At 41.9% G+C, this 24,879-nt stretch overlaps 1 protein-coding gene across 2 annotated transcripts in view; it reads left to right on the plus strand.

Annotated features, from left to right (window-relative positions):
* The window catches only part of rab6ba (RAB6B, member RAS oncogene family a), a 47,541-nt gene that overhangs the window by 4,240 nt on the left and 18,422 nt on the right, over positions 1 to 24,879 (plus strand). The window contains exons 2-4 of one of the 2 annotated variants that reach the window (XM_031872899.1): positions 15,423 to 15,481; positions 24,195 to 24,248; positions 24,638 to 24,764. In XM_031872899.1, the coding sequence (XP_031728759.1) occupies positions 15,423 to 15,481; positions 24,195 to 24,248; positions 24,638 to 24,764 (240 nt within the window). The remainder of the gene's footprint in view (positions 1 to 15,422; positions 15,482 to 24,194; positions 24,249 to 24,637; positions 24,765 to 24,879) is intronic. The other variant, XM_031872901.1, reaches the window with a different exon arrangement.

The raw sequence follows: 24,879 nt of genomic DNA on the forward strand, positions 1-24,879 counted from the left end.
CTCCGTTTTCTTTACTGCAGTGCTGTTAGTCGATCACGGATGAAGTGCGAACAAAAGCAAAGTGGATGCCATTCACCTTCACATTGCATGCCAAGAAGTTACATTTGTCTTACATTCTTTTCGTTTTTTTAATCTAATTTTGCCAACTTTGAATTCTCAGAGTTCTTTGACTTCTCATACATTCACAGAACAAAGAAAGCACCTTTAAGCAGTTGTGTAGCTGCATGTTTCCCTGCTGCAGGATTGAATTTGGTGTGTCGCTGTGCGGTAAATATACCAGGATAATATGATGCCACACCCAAGAAACAACACATTTCAAAAGAAGTGCCATAGGGTTATGGATATTCTCTTCCAGAAAACACAATATCCTTAAGAATTCCTTGTTGTGCCAGATCTTGTAGTGCTGTGTGGAGAGCCTCAGGTATCTGAAGGGGGGAGCAGTTGGCCATGCTTTACAGAGTGGGGCAGGTCACATGGCTTGACTGGTGAGCGTCATATTTTAACTTAAGTAGTACCTATTAATACGTACAGGTTTGATTCTCAATTATACCTTCTTCATATCTGTTCTTTCCATTCCACTTAAAGTGTAACTTCAGGTTTGAGTCTGATTAGAGGGCATTGACATTATCAGAGCTCATGACGGAGATCAGTCCCTAAAGGCAAAATTAGGACTGATTTAAAACAGTTGATGGCATTTTAAGCCATTCACAACTATGAAATGCAGATTTTTTTCAAAGATTCTGGTAGGAAATGTTAATATTAACACCAGCATTGATGTGTTTCATCACAGTACAGACATATCAGTTAGTTTATAGCTTGAAACCAATTTTTAAACTGAATCCTGTGGCAAATCCAACAAGCTGTAGAGAAGATAGAGGGACCAGACCTTCAGCTGGAACAGCTTTCCTTGAATACGGGATTAAAGACATGTCTGTCGATATTGAGGTGAAGATCGACGTCTCTGGCAGTCCAGCCTACATTCATGTTACAGCAGCAGCCCTGCTGCTGTAACATGAGATAATTTAGCTGCATCTAAAGATAACTGGTCATCTCTTTCATTTCACATCCCATCGTGTCTTCCCGGCAAGTGTTCTTCTTCTCTGATGGATTGGTGGAAATGACACCCTGACAGCTTTGATCTGCTATTGATCGGCTCAGCTGCCCACTAATGGGTGTGATCGATCAAAAGGCATCAATCCCAGCAACGTGCCAGGCTAGTCTCTTTGTTCAAGGCTTTGGTGCAAGAACATGTCTTAGAGCATGTGTGTTCTTTTCTCAGCCTGGCCCACTGGGCATTGTCTTATAGTAAACTGTATAAACCTCTTTATGCTACCTGTTTTCTTTCGCTCCATCACTTTGGTCCAGACTGAAATATCTCAACACCCATTGGGTGGATTGCCATGAGACTTTGTTCATTCCATAGTCCTGTTAGGAGTAATCACGACTGAAGTGATCCCCTGACTTTTCCTGTAGCACTACCATGAGGCTGATGTTTTGCACTTTCAATGAAGTATCTCTGCAACCCGTGGATGAGTTGCACATTCATTCATGGTCATCCCTGACTTTTCCTTTAGCGTCATAAGCTGGTCATAGTGTTCACTCATCAAGTCCTTCACGGCCTCCAGAAGATGAATTAGAATGACTTTGGTGATCCTCTGACTTCTCATCTAGCGTCATTATCGGGTCAAAAAAACTATGGTCTAGGGATACACCTATAGTAGTATCGGGTCAGACACTGTGCATACTCATGTACTTGTACTCGTAAAACTACTCTGATCAGCAACGTGATTTGAACCTCTCGTCAGTTGAGCCTTACAAGCCGCCCTGCAACGATAACCAGATGTACAAACAGGTTTAATCCGTCATTTAATGCCAGCTGCATTGAGTACCCAGTTCACCTGACAGGAGAGATAGCCGCCACGGTGTTGAATGCATCCTCGTGGACACATGCAGCTACTTTACCTGTAAATCTGAACAGTGAACAGAGTTAGCCCCGAGGTTAGCAACAGCTCAGTAGCACTTAAGGTCGGCTGTCTGCTATGGTGAACCAGCTGTTCTACTTTAAGTGACATGCTGCACCGCTGAGATTTTAATTTAGCTTTTTTAATTTAAATTTATTTTAACTGTTTTACTGATAGCACTGTTAATTATTAACATCCCTCCTGCAAACTATGCTCAGTTTGTGTCAGGAAAACACAAAGTTGAATGTTAAAATGTCAGCAACAGCATCACGTCTACGTGTAACATTTAGTTAGAACGTGAGGAACATCTGATGAAAATAAAACACGATTGTACCTGCTTAACATCAGCAGGTTAGCGTTGTCATTGTGAGCATGTTAGCATGCTGATGTTTAGCTCGAAACACCGCTGCACCTAAGTACAGACTCACGAGCAGCTAGCTTTGGTGTACAATATTAATCTTGTTTCTACTTCCAACTAAGAATTCCTCCACAAATCCACATACTGGAGCACTTAATTTAGGACCAGCAGGCTAAGGTGCATCTTTCTGCTGCTACACATTCCACACTGCATGTATTGCACATCCCTTGAGATGTTTAGACAAATCGAGAGGTTTAAAAATAATATTGATGACTGTAGTATTTTTTTTTTTAATGTTTCTTAAATAAAGTAACATTTTCCGACTTATTAAGAGGTGCTTTCAGTCTTGCAGGAGCTGGTCTGCAGCCAAGGAATACCAAGCAGAGCGACGGTAGCGTTATACATACGGTATGCTGCACAGCTGAGTGGGCGGGTTCCCAAAGGCCCATGGGAGAGCAGAGCCTCACTTATACACTCTGCCCAGAATAAAGCAGGACTGCTGCCCATGCAGTGATGTAGAGACACTGTCTGAATCTGTTGTGATTCTGGCGAAAAGATTTGGGAAGCAATATCTGATGACACAGTTCTCAAAAACGTACCCTGCTTTCTTAGAATAAACGTAAGAGCAAAACTTCAGGAACAGATTCAGGAACTTTTAAAGTACCTCGCATCATTCAGCTGGAGAGACTACTTGCAGACCATTCCCTCTAAATTGTGTGTCTTAGAGATAGATTGGGCTCCCTTGCTTAATGTGAGCTCTGTCGAAGGAGAGAGACGGAGAATACCATTTAAACATAATCCCAGTCGCTCAAACAGAACGGCTCTGTGAATACAATCCCCGCTGTTCAGGAAGGCTGTCATTTACCCAGCATGGGATGTGACACTTCACTGAGTTCAGCAGGTCTCCGTCAGTGTTTACCCTTTCCCCAGCTCCCCAGATGAGCCCCCATCACGGAGGCTGCTCAAGCCTTTAGTGCTTTTATTTATTGATGGGTTCTGCCATTTTAAGAAGTGACATGAGTTAATGTTTTGAATCTGCACTGTTCAGTGCCGTAGATGTGACCGTAACAATATATTGTCTCATTGAGGTGCTGGCGGGAGCACCATGCAGAAGCTCCTGCGTGGATTTATGGACCGGGGGGGGGGGGGGCTGAACATTCATCACGCTAGTTTAACATAGTAGGGAGTGTTTCATCTCACTCGGTGGACAAAGGGATGAATCTCTACCAGCCGACTTGCAGAGATGCATTCTGGCTGCAGCAATGTAGGACCACTTATGATGTCAGTGTATTCAGATCACATCACATCAGTTTTTGTTATTTTTAATCGGATGTATTTCTGTCTTTACACTTCCCTTTATGCTGAGGATCCTCTGTTGGACAGGAAGGCCTCTCCCGGGCCTGTTTTGATCTTCTTGACTAGTTTGTTCTTCCTGGAACCCGAACGGTTCTTTAGAAGCCGGTGCCTGTTTAGACGAGGTACTTTGTCCCACACATTCCTGTAGCTGTGGGATAGTTTAGCCTTGGAGCAAAGGCAAGCCTTGATCCCAAGCACAATGCAATGCTTGTTTTGTTTCTACCTTGGAACAAAGATCTGAAGGTAAACAAGCTACAGTTTCATAGCGTGTCAGCTCAGCCTTGAGTCAGCATTTCTATGCTGGGCCTGTCGAGACTGCTCAAACTGAATATTAAAACTCTATTTTGTTATAGGCCTCTGGTTCCATGCCAATGAGCAAGTATGTTGCACATACGTACTTCTTCGATTAGGTCACAATCTATCATTTTGACCATAGAAATTACAGGGATACTTATTGAATTCATTGACTTGTACATTTTCTTTTTCTCAACTGGTCATAATAAGAAGAGTAGCAATGATATACACATGTGTGAACAAACCTTTAAGAGCACCAATAACATGTATTTGCTGTCAGACTGTCTGAATGGCAGTTTGAGAGTGAGGGTAGCAGGTCCAGCTCAGTTCTGTAGCCTCTTGGACTCTTTAGTTAACATGTGGAGCACTGACTGTGCCTTTTAATGTGGTGCCCGACTCGTGTTTTATTCAAGAAGCCAGATCCTGTGTGACCATCATTTCATGAAGTTGGTTTTTGATTTAGAATTAGCTGATAATAATTCTTCAGGCCTACTGTATGTGGTGCATGCAAGCAAAAGCCGAGGCCATGCCAGGCTGACCCACTGCTGTTTTCACAATGCACTCGATTTATTTGTCGGCTCTGGCTACTTGCCAGGGTCAGAAAAACATGTTTTGGAAACACTATTGGGATGGTGCCTTTCTATTGGAGAACTTAAAGGACTAAAGGTTCTGTTGCAGTCTTTCAAAAATATATATCTTTTAGCCTCCTAGTGTTAAAAAATGGCTTAGTGCAATTAACGTCAGTCAATGGGTCAATGACCGTGTTGTTTAGTACTCCTACGAGAAGATTAAAGGCCTCACCGGTCGACACATGGACTCATTCTCACCATTCACTGGCGCAGTCAATACCGGTTCAAACCAGCTTGATTTACAAATCAATTAAGCAGAAATTATTCGAGTGATACATTGATTAGATGCCTCAGAGAGTTAAAGACCTCATCACAACCACACCAAAGGATAAAGACTAAATCTAACCTCATTGTTACCACGACTGAACTTTGGTCAATATTAACCCAACGTATCCCTCTGCTCCCTCTTGTTGTTCCCTAAACATCAAAGGAAATTGTCTTATGGACACCTTGATAATGAAATTATATGTAATTTACAGTCCATAAAGAGTTTAGATTATTACAGTTGGTTTACTTTATCACAGTATGCTAAACACAGTGTTTGGCACTGAACAAAATACCAGCAACTTTAGCAGTCAGATGAGAGCTCTCAGTCATTTTGTCATGAGGACTGTAGACAGTTTACTCCCACTCCCAGACATGGCTACAGGGTACTTTGGGTTTTAATTAATCATCCTATACCACACTGCAAGTCTAATTTAGTTGTCTCTTCGGGCTATACTGTATTCTTTTTTTTTTTTGTGGAATATTCTGAGACTTCTTATACTTAGTGTCTACAATATTTAAAGGGGCCATATCATGCTTGAGCAGCTCTCTATTCTATGTGTTGCAAACTGCATTATTCATTAATGTCCCATACATGCAGCTTGTACGTGTGTTGCTGGAAAAAAATGTCACGTTTCCATGTGAGTCATTGAGAATATACTCGTGTTGAGCATGTTGTCGCATTAATCAGCGTTCAATTAGCAGAATGGACTTAATTATTTGTGCACCAAATAGATTTATGCATTATTTAGTGCTCTGCCATATAATATAGAAAGAGTCTGAGCCTTGAATATGATGTCTGGTCCATACTGGAGAATTCTACAGGTTTTCATTCAAATGAATGAATGACGGTAATTTAGTTTATTCTAATATATAGTCTAATTAAGAGGTGTTGTAGAAGGTGATGTAGAACAACAGCTTGATAATAGAAAGCAAAAAGAAATGACAATGAGTAGGTCATAAATCCGTAGGTAAACATACTAAGTATAGATGTGCAGATTGAGATGTCCTCTCTGAAAGCCTACAAGGACTGTGATAAGGGGAAGAGAGGATGTTTCATTAAGGCATTAAAATGATCTTGATTGTATAAGAAGTAATACGTATTCACTTTCAACACCTGTATGTCATTTCTGTAATGAGATTTACTCAAAGGCACTCCATGCATGCAGTCAGCTTTATAAATGAGCTTTCTTAATCCCACTTTTGTACTCGGCACTGAGAACACATCAGAAGTAGTGCAACATACTGTACGCATGGAAGACTGCAAATGAAAGCAGTGTCCTCTTTCTCTGAGAGGATGCTGTCTCCATTTCTCCAGCCGCCCTCCGCCTGGTGAGAATGGAATCTAATTTAAACATTAAAACGTCAAGTCGGTCTGTCTCAAGCCCCCTGGCCTCAAACAGTAGACATATGACTTCTATCTCCTTTCCCAAGGCAATCGCAAACACCACAGAGAGTCATATATTTCAGAACTGGTGTCACACCTTGGTGGATATGTCATTGTGCTCTTACTGTGTACTGTATGTATTTGTGTGTGTGTGTGTGTGTGTGTTGTTATTGCTTTTAGTAACATGAAATGCCTCATTAGACGGCATCAGGGCTGAAATGGCTTTCTGAGAGCTTTACAGGATGTGTCCACAGGAGACTCTGTTGAGTTCGAAAGCATGTTCATCCATTATTCAGAGGTATTGGTAAATGGACGGTCGTGTGGAGAGTTCCTATTGCAAATTTTCCGCAGGTGCAGTGACATGCGTTGTAAAGGCAATGAAAGCTGCTCAGATTTGTAATAAGACCACAATAACTACATACTGTGTCTACTTTCGTTGCTGATTGATTCTCATGTTTCGTACAAATTGGCGCTGATGCTGGACGAACAGTCCGGGGATAAGTTATTACGCTTCATCCTGAGGGGGGCATAGATATGTGTACAAAATCTCCTTGCAATCCATCCAACAGTTGTTGAGACATTTTTCTAAAACCCACAAATGTCACAAAGTCAGGGTATCACCAAAGTTGTTAAGATTCATCATTAGGGACCCTGAACGTCTGTACACAACTTCATGGCAATCCCTCCAGCAGTTCTTGAGATATTTTAATCTGGACCAAAGCGGTGAACCGACCGACAGACTGACCGGCATCGCCATCCCTGAAGAGCAATGCCGCCTGCATGGCTAAAATAAATGGCACTTCTATCTTTGTATTAGCTCTGCCGCTAAAAAGGTTTGTTGCATCCATGTGATAAGAGTTGCTATCTCCAAGTAAATATTATTTTGGTGATTTTAAGTTGAGACCACTGTCTAGGCTAAAACTGGCTTTCACACAACTAGGCACATAGTCAGAGACTATTTTCATGTTAAATTTAATAAAGGTAATTCTATCTTGTAAACAGACATATAAACCTGCCTGGTACGCTCAACCAGGTGTTTCCAATTCTGTCTGATTAGACCTCTCCTAAAGTTGGGGGTGGGCGGAGCTATGCTGGAAGTAGCGTGACACTAACAAATGTTCTATATTAACGAGAATAACAGAGGTGGTCCTGCCCTAACGGGGCCAATCAAGCACGGTGTGCACACGCCCACACAGTCTAATTACACTTAAGTGGAAACACCTGTGTGTTTCACTCATTTGACACAAAATATGCTGAAAAGCATTTGAAACCGTGGTTGTACTGTATATGCTGCAACATAGATACAGATGATTCAATTACTTTTACTGACTCATTTAAGTGTAGCTAACATGGTAGCAGATTAACTCATGTATGACCATGCAGGAGAGAGCTAAGCTGTGTAATTCTGCATTGTCTATATCTATACCCTGACAGCTGCAACTTATTCTAACCGGTTATGTGTTTGCTTCCAGAGAGCTCATTGTCACTCAGTTTGGGGTTGGCTAGTATGAAATATGCAAGATCTTGATTTTGAGTCTTGTTTGTGGGACATCGTGTGACCTTTTGTTGTTGAATTAAACATCTTCAAAGGAGGGGCATGCCTTTAGGTGAAGTTAACTATGCCATGATGCTTATTCTGTCTGTGGAGTACCCCTTGAGCAAGGCAGCCGACCCTGAAATGTATGTCAACCAGAGTAGATTTTTTTTCTAACACAGTATTTTGCTGAAGTGATGAAACTCCGATGCAGGCAGTTAGTTTTGTTTTGTTAGTTTTGTGCAACATCCCTGTACAGTTGTGATTGTCAGGTTCAAATTAACATTGAAACTAGAAAGTTTCAGTGCAGAAAGATTTTTTGGCAGTTTTTGATTTGTTAATGCACGTGTAATTCGTTAACTCAAAATTCATTTGGAGGCCATCTGCTGTTTGGCTTTCTCCTGTTGGGTTCTGCATGCCAGCTGCTGTGACTATGAATAAACAAGTACGAGTCCAGAATATCTCGCCCATGGTTCTGTATCTTCTCCAGGTCTCTGTGCTCTCCTTACCTCGACGGGGACGATCATAAATAACTTCTTATTTTTCTCTGTTCCGTCACTCATTGATAAATATTAGATATCTGCCTCTCCCCGGCGTGCCCGGCTCTCATCCCGGTGTCGTGCGAAGGCAAGGCATGACACGTACTGCTTTATTTTTATCTATCTCCTCGTGAGTGGGAGTCTGGGCCCATGCAGAAAGCACTGCCATGCTCTGATTGGCTGCCAAGTCCTCAAGGGTATTCCGTGATGCCTGCCGCCAAATGACCAGCAGTGGGTTTACCTGGCTGCTTGGCACACAGCTTCAGAACTGGATGGACAACTTAGTACATCTTTTAACTTTAGAGAGCTCAGTAAGAAGTGGAGTTGGCAGTTTATTTATTGTATGTGTGTGTGTGTGTGTGTGTGTGTGGTCCATGGATTAATAGCAAGGACGATATCATTTATGAATACTGTATTTACAGCATCAGCTATAATATGTTTTCTACTAATTAAAAATTTCTATGATATATCTTCTTTTAAAAACACATTTGCACACATAAGCACTATATAAATGCTCTAATAATGTTGTAAAAGACTGAAGTCTTGTCATTAAAATGTGTTTCTGTTTTTCAATCACAAACATTCATTACCTAATTATCTACAGTTCTTGTGATATTGTTTGTGTTTAAGCCACTGATTGTTTGGGTGCAGAGGTGACAGAATCCTTAACTAACTCGCTTTATGGTTGCATAGCTCACAAACGGCAGGGCCTAATGTGAGCCCAACTGTGTTGGACCTTTAACGTGCCGTAAAATAGCATTTTGAGCTCTTAAGAGGCGTCTTGATGAGGCGTCTGCTGACTGTGCTCAGCAGAGCCCTGCTGTCGAAAGTGCAGGTTGTGCAGCAGCAGGTGCTCGGTCCTCTCTGCTAATTGGCCCTCATGTTGCTAACTCACTCCACAAAGCCTTTGAAGCATCACGCCAACGAGAGACTTCATTAAAACCAAGGCTGTAATTGGGAACCCACCTCGCAGGAATCCCCTATCGGTGTTACTATTTATTAAGCTGTCTGCAGAGCGACTACATAACTGATACTTTACTTGGTTTGGATGTATAATCAACAGGTTCAGTGTGATGGGTTGTTCCATGTTGAATTCTTGCACTGTGTATGTAGAGATATGTGCATTAAGGGTCTAAATAATATGAACTGTTTTCAATTAACAGTCAGTAAACTGTATTTCTATAGTTAAGTGAGAATTGACGGATGAGAGAAAATTAAGCTCTTCAAGCTAACTAGCGTGCTAACGGTCAGTGAGCAGAATTGGGCTCTCTGTCCCCTCCAATGTCAGCACTGCAAAGACTGCTGATTGCTGTCAGACAAATTTGTTCGTCAAAATTCATCAAACGCTACTCAGAACATTTGCACAGATTAATCTCGCCACCGTGAGCGAATCCTCTGATCGCAGTCAATTCATTGGAATGAATTGATTTTGTGTATCCAGGCCTTTAGGCTTAAGACCACAAATATTTGACAACCTGTGTTATAAAGGATGATTAAAAGATGAGGGCATTTTACAGGTGTGTCACAATTATTATGTTATCATCCTATCACATGATATATGGACATGACCTTGATCATTTTTGCTAACCTCCTCATTCCTGGCCCGTTGTGTTTAAATACATGTTTGTGTACATAAGAATGTTCCCAACACTTCAGCCACCATGATGCTTGAATAAACTGCAGGGTTTGCCCTAACATTGTTATTGAGACTTCAGCATTGCGCAGACATTGTACATTTTTGATTACAGAGCCCGAGAGTACATTTAATTTTGTGTTTTCGTTGTTTGTTTGGTATTTGTTTAGGATATTTTTAATATTTTCTCATTCCAATGCCTGCATTTTGTTTTTAGAATGAAAAGATCATTGCTCTTTGAAAGAGTCTGGTTTAATTGCAGCCGTGGTGAGGATCATGACGGGAATGCCCAGGTAGATCATTGGTTTATGTAGAACAGCAATGTCCAATGAGAGTAACAACTGACTTTTTGGGGGGGCTTTTTACCTTTATTGTCCTGTTTGTTTCAGTCAAATCATTATTTGTGACATTGATTACACATGTGGGGCAAATTAAGCTAACTAATTGCTTAGTATTACAATTAGATAAGTCATTTTTATCCAACTAAATCTTAACTAAGCTAGCAAGCTAGCTTAACAAAGCCTCTAACAAGCAATTCAACATCCATTGATACTAATAATATAATAATGTCCTCACGTTGGCTTATTGTCTGATGTCATCATCTGTGTCTTACGGTGAAGTGCGTACAGTACATGGATGTACTATGTTCTGTTTATCAGGCCACAAATGAGATAAGAATTAGCGTTAGCTAGCTAGCTTACCCCGCGTCCCTCCGCCTGACTCCCCGCTGCCGCCAGAACCATCAATTGCCAGAAACTGCTGCGCGTTAAGAAAAAAGAGAAGAAGTAAAGTGGATGGTCTTGTTCCACATGAGCCAATCAAAGTAGTGGGTGTTATTGTAAACTGCTTTGAAAGGCTGTGATTGCATTATTATGTTTTCATATTATCATCATATCAGTGGCATGTAATGGTCTTAAAATGACAATGACATAGTTTTATTGCAATGTATTTCTGGGACAATGTGTCAGCTAACAAAAGTAGTTATTGGGACAAGCCCTGCCTTACAGTTACATTGTGGCTGTTTTCGGAGCTCGAGAGAATCAAGGCCAGGACATCTCTGACTGCCTTACGTTGATTTTAGCCATTCTTTTTTAAAATGTTATCTCAACACGATACGATCTGTGCAGCACTACATCACTGGAGAAAATCGCTTGAACCATGTTGAAGATGTTCTATGATGGGGCAGTCAACAAAATCATCATTTCCAATGCAACCACATCTACTTAAACCACAAACAGTCCCATCAGATGGTGCTGTCCATGTCTATGCCAGCATGTGGATCATCTAACTGCAAGTCTAAATAGAAACTGGTGTCGTCGAGTTCACATACAACGCTTTAAACACCTTATGTAACCTCCTGAATTCATCCCGTCTAACCCCTACTGCAGCTACAAGACATAAAAAAAATAACTCTTCATATAAAATGACCACAGCCATTTGAGTAAAGCCATGTGTTGTTCTGAAACACTTTAATGTAGGCTTGCAGCAGAAGCAAATTAAATTGAAAAGGGATCATGTCGTTAAAAGGGCAGGGCTCTTATTCGGGACGTTATCAAGACATCACAGCACGCCATGCAGCGTCCTGTCCCTCCATTAGTTAAGGTAAAACAAGAAGAATTTTGAGACCCCCCTTTGAGCCCAGTAGCCGATCAGGACTTGAATGAGACGTCTTAAGACAAGCCCACTGGGTCTTTATTAACATTACTGCCACATGGAGGCGGTTCGGGTGAATTAGGCCGCTATCGACAGGACATGATGTGGACACGGTGGACAGCTTTCTCCTGTCATTAAGGTACACTTTAATTAGAGTTTGACGGTAATCAATTTGTGTCAGACACCGAAGAAAAAGCTACATTGAATAGCCTAAATGTCAAGATGAGACATTTGCACAGACGGCCTGGAAACCTTCCAATGAGTGCTATCAATAACTGTTGCACAATTCCTCTTACACCCAAGGGAATACATACCATTATGTAGTTTAATATCAAACTAGTCGACCTTTGCTGTCTAACTTTTTGATATTTGTGGTGAAGTACGCGCTGAGCTTTTACGCTGATTAAAGTACATTCTTTGTGTAAACCTCTCGCCCTGTGAGAACATACCTCTGTTACGACCTGAATGAAAAGAGCTCTCTGCCATGTTATCTCTGCCTCTGCCTCTGATTTTACTTTTATGTCTGACTAAAGCTACTAATCATTTGGATCCCATCATAATCTCTAGAATAGTGTTAAGTGTTAACGGCGAAGCAGATGAAAAGCTTATGGTGGAGGAAATGTTCAGAAATGCAGAGCTAATTCCAAAATGTAATCAAAAATCTGCCTTGTTAGTCACTTCTTTTCAGCCGAACGGAAAATTTACTAAATTATTGCAGCCACGAGCGTAACTAAGCTTCCTGCTACCGCCCCAGTAATTAAATTCACACAAACAGACCTGGAGTTATGGAGATACTGACAAAAAACTGAATGCCACACTCAGTTCAGCCTTTTAAGATCAGGACAATTCCGCAGGTTGGATGGGGACATTAAGGCCGTGTTAATGTGTCCCTGTAGCGCTGCGGTGTAACATCTCGGTTATGTCCTTCAGTGTGCATCATTACACTGTTTTATACATACATCCAGGAGAAATCAAAGTGTGCTTGTCCCCCTTTTTTCTGGGGAAGGAATTATGGTGTGTGTTCAGATTTTGTTCAAAGCGCACTCTCCCAGATACTGCTTGACTTTGAGCAAGAAATAAGGACTGCCGTCTGTATCTGAGATGTGAAGCTTTCAGCGGGGAGCGAGAGGCACAGAGAGCGCTGTGTCATGTCGCCCAGTGGGTCGAGAAGGATGAGTCGGCAACAAGGACGTTGGATCCGACTCTATATTCTGTCATGACCACTGATGTGAAGGCACGCTGTGACAAACATTCAGGGTGAAAAATATTGTAACATACTGTAAAGTGATTATTGTATTGCAATGCATAGGGCTGCAACTATTGATGGTCTTCATCACTGATTACGTGTCAAAAAGTAATAAGTGCCTCTTACAGTTTACATGGCACCGAGATAATGTCTTCAAAATGTGTCCAAGTAACTGTCCAACTCAAAAGACGTACAATTTACAGACTCGGCTTTCAAAGGTTTCCAGCTAGTTTCCACCCTGCAGTAAAAAAAGGCCTTAAATATGCACTTAAGGGCAACATGATGGGTAAGGTTTCTTTTATCTATGCTGGTGCTACGGAGTGGAATTAACTGCCTCCTACAATTAACCCACAAAAATGTCAAACTGAGGCTGCTAGACGACCTCTCCATGTAAAAGTAATTTTACCACATTGAAATCAGGGGGTTTAGAAACTTGTCAACTAAAGTAAACTATTCATTTTGAAAGAGCACCAGCCAATGGGGAAACTCCCTCTCGCCCGAGCAATGGTGTAACTTCATCACTCTCTCTCGGTTTATAGTGCTGGCTCCTTGCTGCAGTCCAAAACTAGTGTTTAGAAGGACATTAGTGGTTATGTTAATCATGAATAGGGGTTTAACGTAACCTGTAACCCCACATAATAATGTAGTTAGCTAATGATATGCTAACCCTTGGTCTTGGAAGTATCGCTATGTCACTGTGCGTTACTAGTTAGCCAGGCATGCTTGCGTGAGACATTAGAGCAGACAAACATTCCTTACACTTTTGCTCTTGTATTTTTTGGTTTTGGTGTTTAGACAAAGACACCCTCCTTCATACTATTTAAAGTACAGCTCCATGCACACGAAAATTGCAGATCACTAGACAAGCCGTGACTGAGTTAGTAGAACTTGATGAGTTAGCTGGTATCTGCCTAAAGTAGGACATCTCTGGAGCTAAGTGAGCCAGATGATGTATTGATGAATTAGCATGAGATCATTAGCATAATCAGTAGCTGCGCATCAGATCCTGCCTCGCAGATATGGAAACCAAGTGAGGGCGCAGACACATGTAATTAGTCTGCCTGATTAAAACTCTTTCTGTAAACAATTGTAGCTTGATGAACTGTGAATTAAAGACCGATTATATTTACCGAGGGCGCCCGCGCTCACACATTTTTGAGGGACTCAGTCACAGTGCATTTCTCTCACATGAATAATGAATTGAAATTTCACAAATGTTAAATAACGACCCAGGAATGGAAACCGCACAAACAAATGTTGCACTTTGCACTGGGGGGGTACATGCAGATGAAATGTAAACTGTATGGTGGTCCGGCCAGTGTTTACAGAACGCTGAGACTTACCTGGAGCACTCTGGATGTGTTCCACTGGAGTTACAGAGGTTTAAGATACCCATCTGCACTGCTGCTAAATGGATATAAGAAGAGGATGGGATTGATTCCCGCTGCCTTCCTCCTCATTAACAAGGATGTCAAATCTGAAAACCATGTACGCCATCTATCAACGAGTCAACCACCTCTCACCGGCCTTCTTTTCTAGAAGTGATTAATTCTGGTATAATATGCCTTATGGTCCGAAGATGATTAATTATTTAATGAATTGATGTGAAATCTGCCAGTCATCTGTCAGTCACGTACATCAACAAACCTCCATCATGTTTCTTGGCAGTGGTATTTTTTTTCCACAGAGCAAAGCATCAGATCTGTGAGTTGTGTACATTTAGGAACACTGTTATAATACTGGTGGTGCTCCTCCTTCTTGTGGATCCGCTGTCACAGCTTGTCCAAAATGGACGTTCCTAAACAGGCATTAAGGAGCCAATGAATCAGTTGTCCCTTTAGCTTCACCTTTGATATTGATGATATTGCCAATGTTGCTTCAAATTAATGCGAGAATAATTCTGTGATCGGTTGGAGATTGTCCAGTCCAAGTTATTATCTGCAATGTGAAGATATTGATCAGGGGAAGCAACACTGTTTAAAAACTGTAGCGTTTGCAACAGATGGTTAACTGCACTGCACAGTATTGTTCTTGTAAAACTAAAAGGCACAAATGAGCAGGATTGGTCTTTCAAAAAAAATAAAAATAATGCGGACAAAAAATTACTTGTTGGGTATTATTTGTATTATTTGATTTACTTCATCGGGACTGTGTGGGTGTGATTTAATCACATTTGATTGACAGAGGCCTGGAAACCGACTCAACACATTTTGATAACTCAGCCCCGCCCACATCAAGCCTGTGAGAAGCAAGGACAGAAATCTGTCATCGGGACTACATTAACACAAATGTTCATGTAGAGCCCCATCGCTCCAGAAAGTGTACTCAAATAATCAGTATGTTGGCTTTAGTGCCTTGCAGATAAATGTTAGCAAAACCTGTTGTAGGAAAAAGGTAGTTGACTTTTCGTTCAGTAAAAATGAGTGTTCCTCGTTGCTCCAGCAGTGACAGCCATGGCTGTAACCATAACCACCAAATCCCGCTGTTACCTTTATGGAGCGTCTGCGCAGAGGAAGATTGAGCCTCGTCTTCTCGTTTAACGCATCCTGTCCTTCTCTTCTCTTGCAGTTGGAAAGACGTCCCTGATCACACGGTTCATGTATGACAGCTTTGACAACACGTACCAGGTAGGTGCTGCACAGAGGACATATTTTGTCTCTAATAATCAATTTTGTGCCATTGATCGTCTTTCCTGTCACAGTGAAACGTAGTTTTACATCGATCAAATGCATGACAATCAGGGATGTAGATTTATCAGGAATAGCCTTTCTTGTGTGTGTGTGTGTGAAAACTAGGAAGTAAGTAGCCAACATGACTGTTACGTAAAGCAGACACCTTTGAACTGAACACCAGGGCCCTCAAGCATCACTATTTCCAACCCTGTTCTATCTAAAGCAGCCTAATCTGACCCGTCATCCTAAAACAGAATACTGCTTTTGCAGCCGCGGCACTTGCAGAGGTCTTTGCAAGCGTCTGCAGACAAAAACCGGTAGTTTTATTGCTTTGTAAGTATCTACTTGTATTGTAATAAAAAAGGAATTAAAAATAAATCTCACCAAGCTCCTCTGCCCTCCTTCTCATATAGTTTAGAGAGTGCGTGTTTGCGTCTCTCAGCTCACTCTGGCTCTTTTATGAGGGAATGTACAGTGTTATGAGCCTGTGCATTGTATGAACAATCATAAATACCATCAGTATATGAGAGCGCTGAACGTGCAGAAGAGGTAAGTTTTGCTTCGAGTAAGAAATAACGTGAATACTTTTGTTACCCAAAACCTGAACCTCCTCATCTTCTCCGACTGTACAGTTTTAATTTGAGGAGTAGTTGCCCTCATTTAATAACAGCTGTGAGTTTGAAAAGACATTTCAATCAGTCATGGAATTGGCCAGCAGGCTTGCTTTCAGGCCAGTCGAGTTAATAACGTTCTGCAGCCTCTTGGTCCTTGTAAAGCTCGAGACGCGCGGCTTCAATCTCTCCAGCCCAAGCGTTAATCTGGCGCTGCCTCTAAATCAACTACAGTGGTCTCTGTAGATTGTCTCGGTTTTTCCTCACTGCTCCCTCTAATTTGACTTTCTTGTCCCCTTCAGTATAAATAAGACTTACTCTTTATCTCCAGGTATGAAAGTTTATCAAATGAATAGGGAAATTTGGGAAGTATGCTTATTTCCAGAAGGTAGTTGGTGGATTTTGTTACCTTTTGACAGAGCTAGCTGTCTTAGTGTTAAGCCATGCTAAGCTAACCAGCTGCTGGCGGTAGCTTCACATTTAACAGACGGATAAGAGAGAGGTATTGATACTCTCATCTAACTGTGCCCGTTTGCAAGTTGGCATATTTCCCAAAATGCCACATCTGCACTTTGAGACAGATGCACAGCATGAAGAGCTAGAACATGGTTGAATATATTGTTCAGCTTGTTATAAGTACTATATTATCGTTGTTGCTACAAAGACCTGTTTGGTCTTACTAATGCATCCTGCTAACCCCCAAAAAAGGAAAACAAAAAGCCAACATGTCTCTATTCTTCAGTGTGTGCACGAGTACTGTGCTGCGCTGTAATGAGATTTGAGCGGCTCATTGCGTGTGGATTAAGTTGTCTGTGTTAGCTGTGTGATGCTGTGCTTTCACAGTTGCAGCTGTATCCTCTTATATTTCCACACTCGTAAGTCATGAAAGACACAGAGCCCGACATTTCACACGGACGGTTCGGGCTCGTGTCTTTGTGTTGTTAAGCTGCTGAATCTTCATCATGCGTTGTCGTTTCTTTGAACATCTCTTTGTCACAAATTGCTATGGAACAGGCTTATATTTGGGCAAAGTTGGTTGCGGACTCAAAGGCTGGGAAACAGAGTTATTATCACAGCTGTTTACCCAACATCTTACCTCATCAGTGTCTCTACGGTGAGAGAAGAAATTAATCTGTTCATTCATTCTGCTGCTGGTAGAATGGAAAGATGCCTCTACTGTACATTTTAAAGTCTGTTATTACCTCGGTGTCTCAGAGTCATATCACAAATCTAAACACACAGACACACAATACACATATTTAAACTTCAGTGTAACTTACCGTTTCCTAGGATACCGTTACATCCAATAAACGTCAATAAATGACTTAGAAATCATGAGGAGAAAAAACACTCCTCATAACTTCAGAACCTGAGAATCATCACGTTTTTTAGTTTTCTTCAGAATCTAAGTAAACCAGTGATAGCTTTCTGTACATCCAACAGGATCTGTTCGTTGATGATTCGGCACACTTTTAGTGGTGCCAAAATGTAAACGAACAAAGGCTGAAAAGTTGAGGCCTGCAGCGTAACTCTCTGAATCCATGGCAACAGTGCACTTCCTGTTGGTATTCCCCAAAAGATTAAACTGTAGTTCCAAAGGTTCGAGCCTGATTATCCTCCAAATAGAAGTAAGACAAACAGTAATAATAGGAGTGACAAAATCTGTTAATATTAAACGTCATGTAATATTCTTTGACACAACTAAGGCTCAGAAGGTCGGGATGGAGTCGTGGGGTTAGAGGGAGTAGATGCAGTCTTCTGCGTGTCTTATGTGTTATGACTGTAGTGAGATTGATATCTAGAAGTACGGCCTACAATGCATGGGTAGTAAATATGACAGGATCATTTTCAAAGAGCAGCACACTCCTAAGTACCACTACCTGCAGTGAATGCGGGCGTGTGCTGTTGCCTGCTGTCTGCCTCGGTCCCAAGGCCGCCGCTGTAACTCCCAACATCGATGCATCTTGATAAATTAAGCGCTGTGCAATCTGACAGCCGTCAAAGTCGGCGCTGAGCATCCGGCCATTTTAAAGTGGGCAGGCCAGACAGAGCGCTAGGCGGACAGATGCCCGGCAGATAGCATCTGCTTATTTAATAATGTCCCTATATGCTGGTTAGTGCCAGTCTCTGCCCCGCTCTATTGTAATAGTCTGTGCACCACAAGGAGCAGCAGCCAGGGAGGAATATGGAAATCAGTTGCTTTGTATTTCTATGTAAAAACAAAGCCATTTGAATCCAGTGCTTTAACCCTTCGTCTACAAAACCAGTCTCTCCATTCTCCGCCTTCTTTTTATTTTACATTTATTTCCAAATAGTGGATTAATGATTTTATTATGGGTGCCACAACCCCTGCTTTGGAGCCATGTATCAAAGCCAAAGCTCAGTCACCTAAAAGTGTACCTTCTCTCCTGTGTGTGTGTGTGTGTGTGTGTGTGTGTGTGTGTGTGTGTGTGTGTGTGTGCGCGCGCGTGCGCGCGTGTGTTTGCTTCTTAATGCCTCTTCTCTTTCCTTCCCCGGCTCAGTGACAGGTAAGGCGTACAGTTTATTTTTCTAACTCCAGAGACCTTTGAGTATTAATTAAAATGCTGCGTGCATTAGCTCAGTTTGAGTGTTTATGCTGCTGCTCAGAGTTGGGGGGGGGGAGGGGTGGGGTTACATTTGCCCAGTGACGGTGGAGAGATGTTGTGAGCCTGAAGGAGACGTTGGCGTTTCCGGGCCCTGCATACCAAATCACCGCACGTTTTGTATTGTTTTCATGCAGGTTCAGCTCTTAGATCCGAGCACATCCAGTCCAGTCCTTTTTGAAGTGAGAGTAGCAGTGTATTTAGAGAGCGAGGGCCCATCAGGAAGATGAAACCGAGCGTGGTAGTGGCTTCAGTCAGCAGGAGGACACAAGCGAGGCGAGCCAGATTTGCTGCCTCTAAAGCAGCAGACTCGCATCAAGCAGCCACCCAGCCGAGAGAGACGGAGGCAGGCGTCCTCTCTGCCTGGCGGCACATGCTAAAGGGCTCGCAGCCCTCCAAAGGCAGAGCGCTGTCGTCAGCCGCGGTGGAGCTGTCAGTCAGGCCTGGCCACCGGGCTGTGACTGCATCTGTCTGCTCGGCCCAAATGCTCGCATATTCAGTGTAGCAACTGAAGAATCTGATTTATTGGTCATTAAATAGAAATGTAGAATGTGAATGTAGAATGTAGAATTTAAATCTTTCATTTCACAAAATTAAAAAAAATCTTTTAGTTTACAAACGATTTTCCCACATAGTATCAAATATGTGTTACTCTATTTGAGTAAACGGCTTCAAACTGAAATGATGTGAAAATCATAATTGCTTACATCAGTTTTACTATTGGTTGGCTATTGGTTCCAGCTTCTCAATTGTGAGGATCTGCTCCTTTTCATTGTCTGCTGTGATGGTAAATTGAACATGTTTGGGTTTCTGACTATTTGTCAGAAAACACAAGAACTTTGAAGACGTCAAATTGGTGTGATGGTGTATTTTTCACTATTTCCTGACGTTACATGGCGTTAGACCAAGCAATTAGTCTATTGTTCAGGGAAACAATGCTGAATAAATCATCAGTCGTTGCCCCCAAAACAGGATTTTTTTCAGCAACAGCTTAAAGATAATGCATTTTAGATAATAGAGACAGAGTATCGAAACTTATTTTAAGCCACATTTATATTATCTGTGGAGCTGCAATAATTTGTCAAATAATTGATTAATCAAAAACAGAAAATACATTTTCAGCAATTAATCGTGTAAGTCAATCATCAAGCAGAAAATGACAAACTCTCTCTGGTTTCAGCTTCTGAGATGTGAGATTTTGCTGCTTTTCTCAGCTTGACCTTTGGTAGAGCTAATCCTCTGTTGTCTTCTCTAACTGTATTGAACTCTATTGTAGCCTGAGTGACGAGTTCTTCTCTGCTGGATTGGTTCATTTCAAAATAACGTACCCATAATGCTTTGTGACATGAGTAAAATGACTAGTTATGAATTTGCACCGGCTCTACTCACTCTACTGTGGTTACAAATGTATCAAGCTGTAATTGTGATGTTCTTCATATATTATATACACAGCCTGCTGTCTGACGGAGAAGGCCTAATCATAGACTGATCTATTCCCTCTTGTGCTGGCAAGTAAATTCCAAATTCATCTGATTTTGCGTGCTCACAAACTGCCATCAAACACGGCGCTGTGAGCAAATAGCCAGCATGCTCACTGTGACTCATTGGCTTAACAGAGTCCAGGCCAGATGGAGGACCGTCAAAGTCCTGGTGGGAGCAGCAGTGGTGGAAGAAGTGTTCAGATTCTCTACTTGAATAAAAGCAAAAATACCACAACTAGAAAAAAAGACATCTACTCATAATCAGTCTTGCAAACGCCTAAGCCACGCCCCTAGCTGCCAGTAGCTCCTCACAGGGACGCTGATTGGTCCATGCTCTGCCTTACTGGACACAAACATGGTACTTGAAGCCTGAAAAGAAGTCCCAAACATCCTTTCTCCTCACTATACTCGAGGCTTACTCCATCACTGCGGTGTCATGCTCACTGCTGAAACACATTAGTCACACTTCCTCTCAGAATTCACCAAAATAAATAGTGTTCTAATAAACTACAATTTCTCTCTGAATGTGAATGTTAACACATTAAGAGTTAATGTCATGGCCAAATCACAAGTGGAGTACACTTCCACATGTGTCAGTCCAGTAATGTTTCCATTGCCAGATTCCATCTGGTTGAGCATAGTGGTATTTGTGAGGAAATGTCTCACATTACTGTGATTTCCATCTTTGCTGCCTCATGTGCATACAAACCAGTGTAACACCTACCCTGCTACCATTACCTGCAGGATTGGTCTATAGTGGGATTGTCACAACTACCTATAATTAATTGTCTTTGAATATTTTCTGATTGTCTTAATTAGGGCTGTGACTAACTATTATTTTCTTTATTGATTCATGAATTGTGTATTCATTTTTGTGTATAAAATGAGGAGAGGTGCCCGTCATATTTTACCAGAGCTCAAGGTGACAGTTTCACTTTATTCCGTCTGATCAACAGTCCCAAAGCCAAAGCTTTTCATTTTACGATGATGATCAACAACGAAAAGCATCACATCTCTGAAAGATGATCGTTGGATGAAACCAGGCTGTCTATGTTGTAAAAAAAAAAGGTGCAAATATTTTTGAAAGTGGTGCTACATGACAAGAGAAAAACAGAGAAAAAGGGCTGTGGTATTCTCTTTTGCTAAAAAGGTTTATTAACAAAGAACAAAAAACTACAACACCCATAATGCACTGGGCTCATTGCCACCAGCGCCTCTCCCCCGGGCCACTACTGTTAGATAGGCTTGACCAGAGCTTGGTGATACAAATCTGGTTGAACATCTGCAAAGTATCCCTTAAATAACACATATTTTCTGTGGTGTGACAAAATGAGAAGACATTTATTTATAACACATGGTTGCTTTAGTAAGAAACCCTGACTTGGTCATAGTGGTGTTTGCATTATGTGGATTCAATATGTTTTCCCATCACCGTCAGTGGGATTTCTACTCTTAAATTCTATTGTGCGATGGACCACATGACTCTTAATGTCAAAATCAATTCATAAAACGATGATTTCACTTGTGAAAAACCTATCATAAGACCAATATCTTATAATATCCATATTCAAGTAAGAAAAACACACATTTAGGATATAATGTGAGGGAAATCCCTGAGATGTGTTAAAGGACGTTGCCCTGGTCGCTGGCACAATGAGCCAGGGAACCACGGTCTGTCTTCTGACAATGTGCGGTAGTTAAAAATTTAAAAGGAATATTAATAATTTCTGGTGATCTAATGCGTTCATGCATAACTGCTTCTATTTTCAAAACTGGGGCCAGAAAGAGCCTTCAGCACCTCTGTCATGCCGCAGGAAAAACTGCTTTTAACTCCATTGTGTCAATAAAGTCACTCCAATTCAAGTGACCCAAATTTTAAGTTAAAAAAGTTATTTTAATGGGCAGTGATTGTTTTTAAGCATATTCTGCCAGAATAAGTAGCGGATTTAATTTCGATGATACAGCCAAACAAGTATTTTTTTATCTCTCTGACTATAATCTTGTATCAAGTAATGATCTTAATTCTTTGAGGCGGTTTATGTCCAGCCTAGCAGTGCCTGGTGTGACTGAGTGTAAAGGAAGAGTATAAGTGACGTCCTGTCTTCGTGCCAGACTCTCTGAGTTAGGCCACTGTTGTTGAGCTGCCATCGCCAAGGAAACGAGTGCGTGATCAAGCTGCTGATGCCCACTTCTGTCAGAGTGGGTGGTACCGCAGACAACACACAAACGTCCCTCCCACCTGCTTACATCACAGATGGGTGCAAATGTATCTTAGCACAAATATAATGGAGCAAAATAAAGCTGACCGTGCGACACGAGCAGGAAGCCGCGGCCTCGGCAGACAGGTGATTCCCCGTCGGCCAATCAGAGCGATCGGCCACCTGCAGCACATGCTCCAGCTGGCCGGTGCTGGAGTTGGCTGGCCGGGGTCACACAAACGTGCAGCTGGGGGCTGCTGCGTGATCCTGGGTCAGTCCTGCACACCGTCAAGCCCTCTACACTCTCACACACCAAACATCTGGATGCACAGCATAACATCTGCCTTAACCAGCTTTCATTACAAGTATCATTCCTTCTTTCTCTTTTGTTTTGCGAAATATTTAAGGCGCATACACTCTAATAGAGTAGGGATGATTTTCCAACACGTCAAAAACTGAACGGTTCTGGCATAAAAAAAAATCAAAAAATGTAGTTGTACAAACAAGCCCAGATCTGCAGTTAAACATTGAATCTCTAGGTTTTGATTTGTAGACACCGGAGCGCCCGATGATATCATGGCAGGCAGCACAGCAGAGAGCCATGGGCTTGGCTGAGGAAAGTAAACATCCCTTGAAGAGGAAACACACGGCGCCATCTGCCTCGTGACACAACAAGGGTTATCATTAGATTGTTATAAATGGGTAATGTGAGAGGATACGAGCTGTGATTTGAAGCAGCCCATTTGAGTATGAAAACCCTGCTGAAGCAAAACAGTTGTTGTGATTATTGAAGTGGAATGTTTCCACACTGATAGCTGACAAACGGTCGTCATTCCCAAAGACTGTGTCGGGGTCCACAGGCGGGCCGGGCCGCAGGAGATTTTATTGGGGTCGCAGAAAACGTGTGCAGAATTTCCTCCAAAGTCTTTTATTCAACGTTTATATCTGCAGAGGGAGCCTGAATGACCGTATAATTCTTATAATTGTCGCCTACTTAAAACATTTAATTAAGAGTCTGTTAACTGTGCATGTGTTTTCAATACCACATGCATAAAACTAAGGTGTGATTTATCAAACGTACATCTCTTCCAAATGGCTGCTTTGCCTATTCAAGATCATAAAAGATGATGCGGAAGTGACAGGTCAGTATTAACAGTAACGTGATTCACTCTTCTCCCATTTATAAATAAGGACTCTTGTGATTTGGGTCGCGACAGTTCGCCATTTTTTTTAAAAGTGGATTGTTTATCTTCAACTGTTTTATGTGACTGACTTAAAAAGTATTACTCCGACTCCGATTAGATTAGCTGCTCGACGATGACAACATCGGAGCCCATAAAGCTCTTTGGTTTCAAACTACGGGTGACAAGTTGGCCCAAAATACACAACATGGGTCTACAGAAAAAAAGCTTGAGAAACACTGCTGTAGCCTGCTCCCCTTTAAAAAGAAAAAAGACTGCATTTGATGAAGGTAATCTCAGAGTTGAATCAACAGTCCACTAAAATGGTGCCATTTTTTGTCGTGCTGTTGTATTGGATTGCATTACAGTTTAGAGGTGTTCATTACAACCCTACATGAGGCGATGTTATGTGATCAGGACTGTAATGAACCGTGGATCTTACGGTCATCTGTCCTCTTGTCTCCCTTTTGCATCTTTAACTTGCATTATTCAGCTGCTCGGTAAATACGGTGTTCTTTGCTTTCGGAGGGATTTACATTTATGCTGATCCAAGGATATCTTCTTTCCCTAAAGGCCACAATTGGAATTGACTTCCTGTCGAAAACCATGTACCTGGAGGATCGAACGGTAAGAAGCCTCAGTTACAGCTGTACAATGTGTCAGCAGCGGGTTTTTTTCTGCTCGTTTCTACAATAATGCATGAGCTTACTGATGAACAGCATGTCCTCTGTCTTGCTCGCCATATGTAGATGAATGCAGTGTGTCTGCATGTCTGTTTACCTCGAGGAATCTTTTCATACAGCAGTACGACCTTGGATGTGTCATCACGAGGAGTCCACTCGTATAAATAATGAGTGTGAACCTCGCGCTGAGTACCCTCAGACGCATATCTGTTTGTGCGATTATTATGTTGTGTGTGTGTGTGTGTGTGTGTGTGTGTGTGTGTGTGTGTGTGTGTGGAGGGAGCCGACTGTTTCGGGGCTCTCTGACTATCTGAATAATCTCAGTCTCCTCAGCTGTCTCTCTCTGAACCCCAGGTGAGGTTGCAGCTCTGGGACACAGCGGGACAGGAGCGCTTCAGGAGCCTCATCCCCAGTTACATACGGGACTCCACTGTGGCTGTGGTGGTCTACGACATTACAAGTCAGTGTCCCTTATGACATATTTGAATATCATAACATCTTTTGTTTACCGCTTTACTGTCAACACAGGTAACCAGAGTTCACCTTTCTCTTACTCAAAGGCCAAAACCTTCACT

Source organism: Anarrhichthys ocellatus, unplaced genomic scaffold, assembly GCF_004355925.1.
Source record: "Anarrhichthys ocellatus isolate YVR2014 unplaced genomic scaffold, GSC_Weel_1.0 scaffold67, whole genome shotgun sequence".
Lineage (NCBI taxonomy): Eukaryota > Metazoa > Chordata > Actinopteri > Perciformes > Anarhichadidae > Anarrhichthys > Anarrhichthys ocellatus.